At 45.0% G+C, this 16818-nt stretch overlaps 1 protein-coding gene across 1 annotated transcript in view; it reads left to right on the top strand.

Annotated features, from left to right (window-relative positions):
• LRRC36 (leucine rich repeat containing 36) overlaps window positions 1-16818 on the top strand; it is a 64898-nt gene that overhangs the window by 27651 nt on the left and 20429 nt on the right. The window contains exons 3-5 of the mRNA XM_082270047.1: window positions 1537-1729; window positions 11964-12048; window positions 16322-16410. Coding sequence (XP_082126173.1) covers window positions 1537-1729; window positions 11964-12048; window positions 16322-16410 — 367 coding nt within the window. The remainder of the gene's footprint in view (window positions 1-1536; window positions 1730-11963; window positions 12049-16321; window positions 16411-16818) is intronic.

The raw sequence follows: 16818 nt of genomic DNA, 5'->3' as shown, positions 1-16818 counted from the left end.
TCTGAGCATTTTGACGCCTTGAGCAAATCGCCCAACGCTCAAAAAAGTACATGAGCTTCTTTTTGGGCAGATTACAGGCGTTTTCCATGTGTCTCTATTCAATCTAAAAACGCCTGCACAAAAAAACGCCTGTAAAAACGCCTGTAAAACGCCTGAAAAAACGCCCATAAAAACACCTGTAATAGCAACGCCAAGATGTGAACGTAGCCTTAGGGTTTCAGCATTTCCAAAAGGAAAGACACATCATCGGGGACACAGTAGCGTGGCAAGCCTGATAACTTAGGCCTCTTTCACACGGCCGATCTGGGTTTTTTTTTTTTCTCCGCTCCGGTACTTTTTTTTTTTTTTTTTCATGGACACGGATGACACTTGTGTCATCCGCTCCGTATGTCCGCATATCATCCCATCCGTTTGCGGATGAAATACGGACATAATGTAAGTCTATGGGGATTGCGGATGTCGGCGGATGACACCGCTGACATCCGATTTTGCATCCGTTCCGTTTTTTTAACGGGAGAAAAAAAAGGGTTCTGTTCCATTCCAAAAAAACAGAACAGAGCTGAAAGGACGCAAATCGGTTATCAGCGGATGGTCATCCACTTACATCCGCAATCCCATTGACATGCATTATGTCCGTATATCACCCGCAAACGGATGGGGTGATATACGGACATACAGAGCGGCCGTGTGAAAGAGGCCTTAGAGAAAAAAATATATAACTTTTCAATTTTATTATTGAATACACTTAATATATAAATAAATATGTGTTGTTAAGAAACAACATTCAGACAGGATCTTACCTTTTTATGTCTTGGCACTCACCCTCCTTCCTCTCCCAGCGGTCCACAGTGAAAGTGAAGCCCCTGTTTGCCCTCTCCAGGGCCCAGCACACCTCGCCCAGAGTCTCCATGATGAGGAGCTCTATGCTGGTCTTGGTGTCCTGGTTCTTCTCCTTCAGATCCTCTACTGGGGGTCACAGAAGCTGCCATGAACTCCTGACACCGCCGGGCATCCCGGTCCTCCTATGACACCGAGCACCGAGGCTGCCGTCTCTGCCCACTATAGCTGAGAGAATCCCGCCACCAGTCTAGCCACCACCGCTGTCGCCAGCAGGGCCAAGGAGCTGACTCTGCACCCCATGAACATATCCTACATAACAGCCCACATATGTACTCACTGATGCAAGTATCCTCCTCGCGGGAAATGCAGACCAGCCTCCGTAAACTGTGCGGCGGGGGGGGGGGGGGGGGGTCCTGAATCCATCGCGATTTGACTGCTCTGGCTCTCTGTAATTTGCGGGGGCTCACACAACACAATTTAAGCAGGCACGCTCTCAGTGATTTCCGGCTCAGCAGGACCCACTCAAACGCAGCTCGCGACCCACCAGTGGGTCAACCCACAGTTTGGGAACTCCTGATCTAGTGTATCCATGCACTTGAATGTCCTATATTGCTTTACTCTGCTGTGTATGTGACTAGTTTGCAGATATAAAACAGGCGGCATGTAATAAGTCATTTTTTCGTTTTGCTTTCACAGGGAATTGAATACTTACACTCTCTTTGTTACCTGAACTTATATTATAACGACATTGCATCTCTTGAGGAGGTAAAGCATCTCAAACGTTTGGCACAGCTGAAAACTCTGGATCTACGCCTTAATCCAGTGACCAGACAGAACGCTGATTACCGTCTTTTTGTCATCCACATCGTGGGGGCATTGGATACACTAGGTGGGTACTAGGCAGTGCTGGGTAAGCGTTTGGAGAGGTTTTAACGTGGAAGAAAAGCCTAAGGCTGGCCATACATTATGCAGTTTTCTTTCCTTCTACCACGGGTTGGAGAAAAGAAAATTTGCTCTACTCCCCCATCCCCACAGTCAGTGTTGATGGGGGAATCCCTCCTGCAGAGCCATTGTATTCTGACAGCAGGAGGTTTCCCAGCCATCAGAACACAATGATCACTGCTGGCAGCTATAGCCGCTCTGTGATCGAATGAAAAAAAAAAAAGAGTCTGATTGTACTCAAATCGATACAGGCGGTCCCTAGGTTACAAACATCGACTTATAAAGCCCCCTTTCTTACAAACAGAGAGAGACAACAGGAAGTGAGGGGAAATCTACCCCTAGGATGGGAAATTCATGGGAAAAAGGCGTCTCCACTGAAGCTTTATCACTAATCCTTGTTTCCACAACAACCAAAAATGTTCAAAATCCAGTTATCATAGGGGACAGAAAGTGAGGTGAAATCTTCTGAACATGGGGTACAGACAGAAAAGCAAATGTTACAGGGGTGTTAACCCTTCCCTATGCTATCCAACAAAATGTAAAAATTATTCTTTTGGCTGGAGCTACACTTACAAAATGTACCTGTTCCGACTTACAAACAATTTAGACTTAGAACAAACTTACAGTCTCCATCTTGTTAGTAACCCGGGGACCGTCTGTAGATAGATCGACTTCAGTACAACCAGCCTGCCCATAGATGGATCAAAATGAGCTAGATAAATTTTGATCCCTCTATGGCCAAATCTACACTAACTATCCTTAAAATTGTTCCCTGCTGCCTCTTCCTACCTATCCTGCCTACCCTGTGTAAAGGGAAAAAAAAAAAAAATATATCATCTATATACTTTTTTTTTTAAGTTAGGATTGGTCCAATCGTGTGATCCAGCAGCTGCGACTTCCCTGTGTCGATGAGAAGCTGCTGCAGGGAAGAGGAGGGAATTTGAACAATAGCTGGGCCATGGGAGCCTATGGATGACATCATGGCACCCGGAATTCCCAGCTGTTGATGAGTGCTCTGAGACAGGGGAGTCGGAGCTGCAGGTTCACATGACCAGAGCGGATCACAATTCAAGTATACAGATCTACACAGGGTAGGCAGGATAGGTAGGAGGAGGGGGAAGGGAAATGTTTTAAGGATAGTTAGGACTGGGACTCACATGTATGGTTGAGGGGCAGTAAAACCCCGCACCTGAGCTGTTGTTTTTACCAATCCCCCCAACCACACCCCTTTAGCTGCAGAAGCAGTGGGGGTGTAGACATGCCAAGGCTTTGCAGCCATGTCAACAATTATACCCAGAGTTGTATAAAGTACTCGAAACCCATACTTGAGTAAAAGTACAAGTTCTCGATCAAAAAGTGACTTGAGTAGAAGTGGAAGTGCTCGATCAAAAAGTGACTTGAGTAGAAGTACTAAAGTATTCAACATTTTTTGTACTTGCAAGTAGTTTTTTAAAAAAATTTGCTACTCAAGTACTGAAAGTAAAAGTACAAGTACTGTGTTATGTAGTTATTAAAGAAAGAAGTCAAAAGTTTGAACATCATATTGTTTTTTATTATTTCAAATGCAGCTTTTATTTATACATACAGTAGCATTTATTTTCGTATGCGCTGATTTACACATGACATTATACACATTTTTTTGAACTTCATGAAACCTGCCATCTACTGTTCTGGCAGTGGTCATTTTTATAATTGTAACGAGTAACTATGCAGCACAAAAAAAAAATATTGGAGTAGAAGTATTGAAATCATTGAAAAAATGTAGTGAAGTAAAAGTGGAAGTAGGAGAATGAAATTCTACTCCAGGAAAGTAGAGATATCGCCTTTCGGTACTTAAGTACAGTAGTGAAGTAGTTCTACTTAGTTACTATACATCTCTGATTATACCCCCGTCGCTTCCCGCAAGTGGTAGTGAATGAGGCTGGTTTGCAAGCAGGGGCTGACTGGCAACTTTCAGCCCAGGGGGCAAGTACAAACCAGAGGCCCATGGTGCAGTGACTCGGCCCCCCTCCCACTCTCCCTCTTCCCGGCCTCCTCCTGACCTCCATTCCAGGCTGAAGCTTTGCTCCAAGTACTCTCTACCCACTGACCAAATACAGCTTCCCGACCTGGTCAGCAGGGGGTAGTTGGGGGGAGATAGGACAGCTCGGTCGAGGCTGCCTGGGGGAGGAGAGTTTCCAGTGGGGCATGGACACAGTTTACACCATCCATGCTGGGGGGGAGGTCTGCGCTCTGTCCTTGTCTTCATCCTGCACTCAGTAGGTCAGCAGTTTTACTTCTCTTCATCTGGAATCTTTTAGGCAAGTCTGTGGCAGAAGCGGTGCAGCCATTTTACGGAGCATCAGAGTGACCTGGGGGGCAATTGCGCCCCCTGGCCCAGTCCTCCCTGTCTGCAAGTACCCTGCAACCGCGTAGAATGCACATTGCAGTGGGGTGCAGGGGGTAAAGCAGGCGGTGGAAAGGAAATGCCTCCTCACTGCTTTTCAAATACTCTCTGAAGAGTGATCCGAATAAGGACCGCTTTTCAGAGACCAAAACACACGTGAACAAGTCCTTAGGCTTTAATTCCTTTTTAAGCTGACTATACACACAATTTCTCTAAGATCTCTCAGCAACTATGTTGTGCAGGAGCCTGCCTGATTGGATTATTATTTTTTTGATATATTATCTTTATTTATACATAATATTCGAGTACAAAACAAGGTCGTTCAAAGACACTGATTGGATCATTTAGCTGGGCCCTCAGATTTCATTGTTTTGTAAAAACTATGGGAAACTGTACTATCATTTTTTGTGTTTTAATAATTTTTATTGGGATTTTTCGTGGAAAAACAAATAATACAAAAAGGAACGAAAACTCTGGTACTTCCAGGTGTACATTATCTCCTACAATGTACGTCGGATATCATATAACAGCGAGTCTTGCATGAATACAATGATATATGAGGAATTACCATTAACCTTAAAAATCAAGTGTAGTGATATAACCAATTCTTAGGAAGGCAGGAGTCTCAAAGACCCCCCCCCCCCCCTTCTGGGAGCACACTGGGCCATGGGACGGAGGGTGAGACCGCCAGCCCCCCACCCCCCCCCCCCAGTCAGATAATTTCTATTGAGACATACAGTGGGTACGGAAAGTATTCAGACCCCCTTAAATTTTTCACTCTTTGTTATATTGCAGCCATTTGCTAAAATCATTTAAGTTCATTCTTCTTCCTCATGAATGTACACATAGCACCCATACTGACAGAAAAACACAGAATTGTTGACATTGTTGCAGATTTATTAAAAAAGAAAAACTGAAATATCACATGGTCCTAAGTATTCAGACCCTTTGCTCAGTATTTAGTAGAAGCCCCCTTTTGATCTAATACAGCCAGGAGTCTTTTTGGGAAAGATGCAACAAGTCTTTCACACCTGGATTTGGGGATCCTCTGCCATTCCTCCTCGCAAATCCTCTCCAGTTCTGTCAGGTTGGATGGTAAACGTTGGTGGACAGCCATTTTTAGGTCTCTCCAGAGATGCTCAATTGGGTTTAAGTCAGGGCTCTGGCTGGGCCATTCAAGAACAGTCACGGAGTTATTGTGAAGCCACTCCTTCGTTATTTTAGCTGTGTGCTTAGGGTCATTGTCTTGTTGGAAGGTAAACCTTCGGCCCAGTCTGAGGTCCAGAGCACTCTGGAGAAGGTTTTTGTCCAGGATATCCCTGTACTTGGCCGCATTCATCTTTCCCTCGATTGCAACCAGTCGTCCTGTCCCTGCGTCCTGTCCACTTTCCGGCAAGGAGTTGACAAGGAGCTCTGAAGGTCCATCGGACCTTCAGAGCTCATGCGCCACTTGTTGCAGGGGCTGCATGCAGGGTGAATATATCCTAAACCGTGGAGGTTTAGGAGATATTAATTTTACCTACAGGTAAGCCTCATTATAGGCCTTATTATAGGCTTACCTGTAGGTAAAAGTTAAAAAGCGGAGTAAACTACCACTTTAACAGGGAGCAGGATCTGTGAGTTTGGTCTGCTCAATGTGCTCAGTGTGTGATTCATGTGGTCTGAGGGAGTGTCCCCAGCTGATCCAATGGGGAGGCACATTGGCCAGTGGAGGAAACCTGGCCAATGAGTACACATGCTTTGATACAGCCCCAGGGATTGGCACAGACTGCTGTCTCGGTGCATTGTGGGGTGTGGTATATAAAAGCCAGGAGCACATGTCCTCGGGGTCTTTGGCTGGTGAGTCCCGGAAGGAGGGTGGCGGCTGCCTCCTCTTCTGCAGTGGTTGGCGATGGTCACAGGCAGTCGGCCTGGTGAGCCAGAAGTGTGGAGCTGAACCCAGAGGTCCAGGAGAGTTGACTGAAGGAGTTGAGGCACTGGAGAACATGGAAAGCAGTATTGTGAGTACAGGGGATCGTGTCTAAGGGCCTGACCAGGAAGGGGGCCACCCCGGAGTAGGGTAGTCAGTGGACAGGTGTCAGATGGTGGAGAGAAAGGGGGTACTAGGTGTGTACCCTGAAGAGAAGTACTAAAAGGAACAATTACCTCAGATTCATCCAGTGTCAGGATGAAGCTGCGGCCTTGCCGCATTCTCAGTTAGAAGTCCTCAGCATTGTGAATAGGTCAAGTGTTGGAGTATCCCACTCATCCCTTCTCCTGTCCCCATATAAAATAAAACAACAAAAACATCAACCCCAAGACTGTTCATTGACTGAGCCAAGAAAGTAAAGTGTTAAGATTCTGCATGCAGTCGCTATGGGTAACCCAGGGGAATCCAGAAGTGTGAACAAACCAGCAGCTCTTAAGGGGGCAGTGCTACATTTTATGAGGGTGCAGACTCCAAACCTCGTTCTCCATAGTGAGTCACTGACCTCAACAAGCATGCATCCAGTGAAATGTTCAGACATCTGATATGTACATACTTGGTCTGGGTCAGTGATAAGCACTGAGGCCAGGATCAAAATAGCAGCCCCCCAAATTTACTTTATTAGCTGCTCTCGTAAATCTGTTGTGACAGGTGCCTTTTAAAAAAAACTGTATACTTGGCAAAGCGTTCAATCTAACCCTGACCCACAAAAATACGGTTTTGGGGGTTTTACCAATGTCATTTGTTGTCTGCTTCCTTCAGTTTTTATTTTTGTAACGGCCTTCCTTTGTGTAGTGCAAAATAATAATAAACTAACTCATCGCTGAACTGAGATGGTTGCCTTCCATGTAAGGGTTAATTTCAGAGGATTACATTACCAGAGTCCCTAGCAACCCTGGAAGGACTATTTTTATTAAAGCGAACAAATGTTTGCCACGCAGATTGCACCATTTAACTTAAAGTGATACTAAACATACAAAGTTTAATTACCATCATCCCTTCTTACCAATTTATTTCATTTCATATAAAAAAATCATGTGAGTCCCTTATTTAACTGTGTAACCGGTTCCCGACCGCCCGCTGCCGATTCACTGCGGCAGTGCGGCCTTCCTGCGTGAAACGACGTAGACCTATGTCGGTCGCGCGCCTGCAGCTAGGGGCGAGCGCTCCCGCCCCCACTCGGCAGCGGGACTCCAATGCATGGGGCAGGCGGCTCCGATTGCCGCCTGACACCCGCGATCGCTCCCCACTGAGAGAGAAGGACGGTCAGATGTTGTAAACACAGCGACCGTTCTTCTACCTGGGATAATAACAGAGCCCCTGTGATCCTTCTATATAGGATCACATGTCTCTATGATCATTTCCCAAGCCACGCCCCCCCAGCTAGAATCACTCCCCTAGGCTCACATTTAACCCCTTCATCGCCCACAGTGTTAACCCCTTCCCTGCCAGTGTCATTATTACAGTAACAGTGCATATTTTTAGCACTGATTACTGTAGTAATGTCACTGGTCCCCCCAAAAGTGTCAAAAATGTCAGTTAGGGGTCCAATCTGTCCGCCGCAATGTCGCAGTCCGACTAAAAATCGCAGATCCCTGCCATTACTAGTAAAAAAAAAAAACACAAAAAAATGACATAAATCTTTCCCGTAGTTAGTAGACACGATAACTTTTACGCAAACCAATCAAAATACGCTTATTGCGATTATGTAGCAGAAAACAAATTGGCCTAAAATGTTAAAAAAAAAAAAATTTCAGAATGTTATATAGCAGAATGTGAAAAATATTAGTTTTTTTTTTTTCAGAATTTTCGCTTTTTTTTGTTTATAGCGCAAAGAATTAAAATCGCAGAGGTGATCAAATACCACAAAAAAAAGCTCTGTTTGTGGGAAAAAAAGGACATCAATTTTATTTAGGTACAGCGTCGCACAACAGCGCAATTTTCTGTTAAATTAGCGCAGTGCCGAATCGCAGAATATGGTCTGGTCATTAAGGGGGAAAATCTTCCGGTCCAGAAGTGGTTAAAGACCAGCTGCCGCAGATATACTGCGGCAGGCTGGCTCTCCTGCGCAAACCGACGTAGGGGTACGTCGGTTCACGGAAGCGGGTCTCGGGCTCCTGCTGCTGTCAATCAAATCGTGTGACATGGAAGCAGGGGGGCGGGGCCAAGTCTCGCTGTCTGTGTCAATGGACGCAGGGGAGGGGCCTGGAGAGTCGGTGGAGGACCCCAGAAGAAGTGGATAGAGTCTGCTCTGTGCAAAAGCATTGCACAGAGCAGGTAAGTATAGGCATGTTTGTTATTTTACTACAAAAAAAAAAAGCTTTACAACCACTTGCGGACCAGCCGCCGTAGTTTCGCCTCTATTACGCAAAACAATGTACCTGTATGTCGCTTCGTGTAATAGATAGTAGGGGGATGCACACTTCGTCGGAGGCGCACACACGCGCCGATTTGCCAGAGGGGGAGCCAACTGCGTCCGCCGGCCACCCGCAATCACTCCCCAGTCAGAACGGTGGTCCGCCGATGTAAACAAGGCAGACCGCTGTACTGTCAGTCATGAATACAGGGATCCTGTGTTCCTCCTATTTAGGAGCACAGGTCTCTATGTTCATCCAGTGAGTACAACCCCCATACAGTTAGAAAGCACCCCCTAGGAGCACACTTAACCCTTTGGACGCCCCTGGTGTTAACCCCTTCCCTGCCAGTGTCAGTACAGTAACAGTGCATGTTTTTAGCACTGATTACTTTATTAGTGTCACTTGTCCCCTCAAAAGTGTCAGGTGTCCGATCTGTCCGCCACAATGTCGCAGTCCTGCTAAAAATCGCAGATCGCCGACATTACTAGAAAAAAAAAAAAATAAATAATAAAAAAAAATGACATAAATCTTTCCCCCCCCCCCCCCCTTTGTAGATGCGATTACTTTTGCGCAAACCAATCAATATACACTTATTGGAATTTTTTTTTACCAAAAATACGTAGCAGAATACAAATTGGCCTAAAATGATGCACTTTTTTTTCTTTTTTTTTTTTGGGAATGTTTTATAGCAGAAAGTAAAAAAATATTGTTTTTTTTTTTTTCAGAATTTTCGCTCTTTTTGTGTTTTATAGCGCAAAAATGAAAAACCACAGAGGTGATCAAATACTACCAAAAGAAAGCTTTATTTGTGGAAAAAAAAGACATTAATTTTATTTCGGTACAGCGCTGCACAACCGCGCAATTGCCTGGTCATTAACCACTTGCCGACCGCCGCACGACTATTTACTGCGGCAGTCAGCCCCTTACAGCCAAAGTGACGTAGGGGTACATTGCTCGCCCACGAGCCCGCTCGTTCCCAGGGGAGCCAGCGCATGTGACCGGCGGCTCCGATGTCCGCCGGCCACTCGCGATCTCCCGCAGGAGAGGGAGAAAGACAGACGGCTGATGTAAACACAGCTGCCTGTCATTCTCACTAAAGTAATCACCGAGGCTATGCGATCCTGCTATGTAGGATTGTATGTCTCTATGATTACATCACAAGCCACGCCCCCCCGTTAGAATCACGCCCCTAGGGACATACGTAACCCCTTGATCACCAGTAAAGTTAACCCCTTCCCTGCCAGTATCATTTTTACAGTAACAGTGCAAATGTATAGCACTGATTACTGTAGTAATGTCACTGGTATCCCCAAAAGTGTCAAAAATGTATCCGATCTGTGTGCCACAATGTCGCAGTCCCATTAAAAAAATCGCAGTTCGCCACCATTACTACGGTAGTTAAAAAAAAACAATAAAAATGACATAAATCTTTCCCGTAGTTGGTAAACGCAATAAATTTTGCGCAAACCAATCAAAATACGGTTATTGCGATTTTTTTTACCAAAAATATGTAGCCGAAAACAAATTGGCCTAAAATGTTAAAAAATTTAGATTTTTTTCAATTTTTTTTGAGAATTTCATATAAAAAAATGTGAAAATATTGTTATTTTTTCAAAATTGACGCTCTTTTTTTGTTTATAGCGCAAAAAGTAAAAATCGCACAGGTGATCAAATACCACCAAAAGAAAGCTCTGTTTGTGATAAATTTATAAATATTTAATTGGGTACAGCGTCGCACGACCGCGGAATTGTCCGTTAAAGCAGGCCTCGACAAAACCCGGGCGCCAGGTCGCATTTGCGACTAGAATTAGCGACCTGGCGCCTGGGGTGCCCTGCAGAAGGTGTCCTGTCCCTTTTGCATGGACTTCCGCGCACGGAGTGCACCGACTTCCGGGCCGTCCGAAAATTGAGGCCCCGGCTTTTCGGCCTACTTGAGAAGAGAGGCTTCCAATAGGGAACTGGCGCCCTCTTGTGGTGGCCGGGAGTAATGACTTGTAATTACTGTTTCCACTGCCTGATTGTTCACAATGCATTACCATCTCCCTGTCCAGTTAGTTACCTTTGACAGGGAGTGTGGTTATTTATTATTAATTTATTTTTTAAAATGTAAAAACGAAATAATATTTTTTTCTTTTTAATTATTAAAAAAATATATATTTTTTTTGCAATTATTACTATTAAAAAAAAAAATAATATATATATATATATATATATATATATATATATATATATATATATACATATAATTTTTTTTTTTTTTCCTCATCACCATGCCACAGCCGAAGGCCCTTTTCACACGGGCTGTCTGATCAGGTCCGCCTGTCAGTTTCTCAGGCAGACCTGATCGGACCCTTCATTCTCCTCTATGGAGCAGTAATCTGCCGCCATCTGATCCTGTCCACCAAAAGCAGACGGATGGTGGTTCTATTTTCTATCCATCCCGTGGATCGGATCAGATGGCATCGGATGGAAAGAGACAGACAGTCTGTTTTCATCCAATTGCGCTATCGAGGAGAGTGGGGTTCTAGTCGTATTTATGTGTAAATTTAGTATCCGTTTTATTAAATAAAGCTTGGTTGTTAGTTTAAAAAAAAAAAAAAACTGGCTCCTAACTTTTTTAGCTGGCTCCTAGATTTTAGGAAAATTTGTCAAGCCCTGCGTTAAAGTCACGCAGTGCCGAATCACAAAATAGGGCCTGGTCTTTGAGCAGCCAAATCCTCTGGGGCTTAAGTGGTTAAAGGGATAAAACCTTCCAGTCCTTAAGTGGTTAATACATTCTCTGCATTATCTGATTCCCCCTTATACTTACCAGAGCTCCTTTTCGATCCCCTCTTTTTTTCCTCTGGCAGACTGTTAGTAGCTGTAGCCGTTGGCTTCTGCTGCTGTCAATCAAAACCTATGACAAAGGCAGCCGCTGATCACTGTGTTCTGACAGCAGAGGAGTCCCACTGTCAAATATACAGTGGCACAGTATGAAGGATTCCTCTATCCGCCTTGCATGTGTGGATGGGGGAATCTGGCATTTTATTTTTTTCTAAACAGCCCACCGGCTGATCAAAAAAAAAATGGATCTGCCTATGGCCAGCCTTAGTTTTCCTAACATCCCCGGAGGGCTTCCGCTTGACGTGATTTTATTTTGTTTTTTATTTTTTTCACTTTTAAAATTTGGATAGATTTTTTATTTTTTTATCATGCAAGGTAGTTAAATGGTTAACCCAAAGCAATCTTACCCACAGAGTGAGTATAATAAGGGAGGTCCCTGCCCAGGTTTCTGTTGTGTACTGCCTGGGATTGTTGCTATGGCTTCCTCAGGAGTTTGTTTGGCTTATGCATGAAGTTCAGTTCATCCAACTGTCAGCCAGGCCCATTACTCCTCACTGCACCGGCCATGCAGCACTAGGAGGGGGGTCAGCACAGCATTTCACACCTCCGGTGAGCGAGATCTAACTCCAAGATATGTCACTCTTTTCAGATGAGAGACCGGTGAGGGAGAGCGAGAGGAAAAGTGCAACATATAACTTCCATCTGAAATCTCAGGAGACGTCGGAGTCGGGGAGGTGAGTGCTTACAGTCAGTAAAGTTCCCTTTTATTGTTTTGGAAAGAAATAAAATACTATTGTCATGCGTGTGAATGGAGCTACAGCTGGATGTGCGGCTTGTCCGCTGTTTGCAGTGTAGAGATGCCTGCAGGGCTGTTCAAGCTTGTCTATACCTGCGTGAGATTTTTTATTTTTTGCATGCTAGTCTCCATACTGAAAACTAAGAGGTTACTAAAGTACGAAAATTCTCGTACGGCCGAATAAAAATTTGGAAGTGATGTAATGTATTGTATTTGTATTGTAGTTTTGGACTAATACTGTACTGATTAAATGAAAATCGCACAATCTGGTTTACATGTTTGACCCTTTGGATAATTTTCGGGCGACTAACGATCAGATTATTGCACAATCGCTTCTAAAGCGTTATTTTTTTCTACAGTTTTCTGATCGTGTGTGCGGGGCGGGGGGGGGGGGGGTGGGCTGAGATTGGTAGACCTTTCTGGCTGCTTTTACACTTATTTTATTTTCTTCTGTTTTTGCGTTACAATAAGCGGAAGAAAAATGCACGACCATTAAAGCAGAGTTCCGCCGCCCCCCCCCCCCCCCCAAAAAAAAAAAATTAAAAGTCAGCAGCTACACACACTGTACACATACTGTAGCTGCTGACTTTTAATATTCGGACACTTACCTGTCCTGGAGTCCAGCGATGTCAGCACCGGGTGCTGTCGGGTGCTGCCGCCGCCATTGCCATTCAGGGAACCCGGCATTTGAACCTTGCGGCTTCACGGGTGGGTTCCTACTGCACATGTGCGAAGCGCGCTGCGCATTAAGATTGGTTCGGCGGCGGGGGAAGAAGGAGGGGGCCAAACTTCCAAGGGACGGCGCCGCTGTGCTGTCTCCCGGAAGTGGGGAGGGGTACCTGTCAAAAACAGGTACCTGTTCCCCCCTCCCCCCTGAAAGGTGCCAAATATGAGGGGGGGGGGGGAAGCAAATGAGCGGAAGTTCCACTTTTGGGTGGAACTCCTCTTTAAATCTTACAGAATCCTTCACCACAGTCAGTGGCGTTTTTAAAAGTCTGGGTGTGGTGAATGGAACTACAGCTGGATGTGCAGATTGCTGCCTGTTTACAGTGTAGAGATGTCTGCAGAGCTGTTCAACCTTCTCTATACCTGCTTAAGCCTAGTACACATGATGAGATTATCGGACGAATGATCGCCTGTTTTTTTTGCATGCTAGTTTAAAATCGCACCAAAAAGGTACTTCTCTATTGAAACAGCATCAAAAACTCACCCGCAGTTGTGTTTGGTGCGTTTTTTGAGTCACGTCCTTTTTTTCACAGGTGCAGGCTGTCGTCAGGCAAACAAAAAAATGCACTGCAAACGCGGCAAAAACACATATGCGTTTTTACCACATTTTTGCAATGGAGCAGCTTGAAAGCAGCCTAACAGGACGTCAACTAAGTCTTACCTGGTAGAGCTCATGCTTGTTGCTTGTAGTTCCCCAGCAACTGCCAGCAGCTCAGACCTGTTTTATAACTGCAGCCAACTGTACTAAAACATTGAGACTTGTAGACCCCAAAAACTGAAGTCACAGGATTCCTAAGAGAATTTTTTTTTTATTCAGGTTTTACAAGAGTAGAAAAAGTTAGTAATCAGGTGCCAGCAGTGCAGCATTGTAAATACAGTACATATATAAGGGGATATTTTAACAGATTGGAGTCATATGTGACAGTTTCCTTTTGTAGGACTGAGGGCTGCTGTTAGGAATCAGGGGGCCCCATACAGCCTACCTGACAGGTCCCCCTTCCCCTGTCTGAAAGTGACTGAGGACATAGATTTATCAGTCCCTTTCTCAGTAGCCTTAGCTGTACAGATGAATGATTAGGAAGCACTCTGAGGCTTTCTGCTCATTCAGAAACTGAAGTATAGTAAACACAATTTACTATGCTTCACTAATAAATGGACACAGGAGTGATTGGTACCAGTCGTTCACTGTGTTCATTCAGGAAAGGAAAGGGCCAGTAAATTACATATTTATTGGCCTCTTCCCCCACTCTCCATCTTGAAACATCCTCCGGTGTGTCCGCAGCAGCTGCCAACGGGAGAGGAGGGAAGCTGACACCGCTGCCGGGGACAGAGGCACAAAGGGATGCCTGGACAGCTGATGGAAGGGGTGCATGTGCTGGAACCAACCCCCCTGCAGTGCAGCCGGAGGGGGAAAGAAGAGAAGAAGCTGCCAGCCCTGCAGGGGGAGGCAGAAGAGGATTGGTGTTTACAATAAGATATTACAGACGGACCTCCTGCTAAACAGGTAAACCAGAGCTTCACAGGTTGCCACTGGAGTCCTCTTCCACTCCTACATGATGGCACCACAGAGCTGGTGAATGTTATAGACCTTGCACTCCTCCACCTTCTGTTTGAGGATGCCCCACAGATGCTCAATAGGGTTTAGGTCTGGAGACATGCTTGGCCAGTCCATCACCTTTACCCTCAGCTTCTTTAGTAAGGCAGTGGTCGTCTTGGAGATGTGTTTGGGGTCGTTATGTTGGAATACTACCCTGCGGCCCAGTCTCTGAAGGGAGGGGATCATGCTCTGCTTCAGTATGTCACAGTACATGTTGGCATTCATGGTTCCCTCAATGATCAGTAACTCCCCAGTGCCAGCAGCACAAATTTCAGCCCCAGACCATGACACTCCCACCACCATGTTTGACTGTAGGCAATACACACTTGTCTTTGTACTCCTCACCTGGTTGCCACCACACACGTTTGACACCATCTGAACCAAATAAGTTTATCTTGGTCTCATAAGACCACAGGACATGGTTCCAGTAATCCATTTCCTTAAAAAAACGAATTGAAAAGGATTAAAAGAGGTGCATGGAAGCCAGCCAGCCCCCAGTCTGATGTACTCACCCTCCAGTCTGCCACCAACCAAGTAGACCTGTCTCATGATATAAATAAAGAACATGGGTTTAGTTGACACGCATTTGCAAACGCATATGTAAGCTGCAGAGCCACGACACGGCACCCTGTTTTATCTGCAGTCCCTAACACTTTTAAATTTGAGTGTCTCCACTCTGGGAACACATGGCTGCTAATGGATGGATAGGAGGCAGGTGAGAGGGAGCAGCCCAAACTCCCCCCAACCCACCTCCATCCATGACTGGTCTAGTATATCAAAACTCTAATAGCAATGTTCTTAAGATGGTACAAATTGAAAACGACCAGCTGAGAAGCATACACCTCCAACCCCTTGGTGGATGCAGTGTAAAACACAGATTGGGACTTTATATGAGGCAATTTGCCTGTATAGCACAGTGCCTCCATCCCTAATGTCATAAAATATTTGGGACTTTACATGAGACAAACCAGTCATGCTATGGTCTCCATCCCTGTATATGAAAAAAACTGGGGTCAAATTAGACTGCATCCACCAAAAACGCACGAAAATCGCACAGTGGGACTTTAAATGAAGCACCAGCCTGTAGGCAAGGTGCCTCCATCCCTGGTTACATAGATAATGTGGGCTATGTGCGACTTTAAGTGAGACACCAGCAGGTATGCCCAGCATCTCCATCCCTGTATCGGAAAAAACGAGTTGAAAAGGATTAAGAGAGGTGCATGGAAGCCAGCCAGCCCCCAGTCTGATGTACTCACCCTCCAGTCAGCCACCAACCAAGTAGACCTGTCTCATGATATAAATAAAGAATAGGGGTTTAGTTGACACGCATTTGTAAACGCATGTGTAAGCTGCAGAGCCACAACACGGCACCCTGTTTTATCTGCAGTCCTACACTTGTAATCCATGTCCTTAGTCTGCTTGTCTTCAGCAAACTGTTTGCGGGCTTTCTTGTGCATCATTTTTAGAAGAGGCTTCCTTCTGGGACGACAGCCATGCAGACCAATTGATGCAGTGTGCGGCGTATGGTCTGAGCACTGACAGGCTGACACCCCCCCCCCCCCCTTCAACCTCTGCAGCAAGGCTGGCAGCACTCAAACATCTATTTCCCAAAGACAACCTCTGGATATGACGCTGAGCATGTGCACTCAACCTCTTTGTTCGACCATGGCGAGGCCTGTTCTGGCTCTATTAAACCACTGCATGGTCTTGGCCACCGTGCTGCAGCTCAGTTTCAGGGTCTTGGCAATCTTCTTATAGCCTAGGCCATCTTTATGTAGAGCAACAATTCTTTTTATCAGATCCTCAGAGAGTTTTTTGCCATGAGATGCCATATTGAACTTGTAAGGGATGTAAGAGATCAATAATAAATTGCTATTGCTATTTTCAGTTCTATGAACAGCCCATCCCGCAGCCATCTCTATGGAGATAGAGGAGGAGCTAAAGTTCACCTCGATTTCGGATCGAGCAACATGACTGGTAAGGTTTTTTTTTTTTTGAAAAATTATTTTTTATTGAGACTGGTAAGGTTTTAAACTGGATTAGGCAGATTCATATTTATTCTAGTAATGCAAACATTTATTTTATTATCAGAGGGGCTACATGCGAATAGAATCTCAAACGAGCCCTGGTTTGTATGTGACCAGAACACAGAGAGGTTGGTTTACTAAAGGCAAGTATACTGTGCACTGCAATTGCATTTACTCTAGATTTAAAGGGAAGCTCTGAAATGAGGGTAAGCTCTGCTGGTTTCTAACATCCAATCATGTGGAAACAAAAATGTTTTTTTTTTTCCTTGCATGTGATTGGGTATTCTTTGCAAAGTGAAGCTTCACCTCATTTACTAAGCTCTGGAACAAGTGCACAGTATATTTGCCTTTAGTAAAT

Source organism: Pelophylax lessonae (assembly GCF_965119305.1).
Source record: "Pelophylax lessonae genome assembly, chromosome: 10".
Taxonomy (NCBI): Eukaryota; Metazoa; Chordata; class Amphibia; order Anura; family Ranidae; genus Pelophylax; species Pelophylax lessonae.
This window is presented reverse-complemented; position numbering and strand designations above follow the sequence as displayed.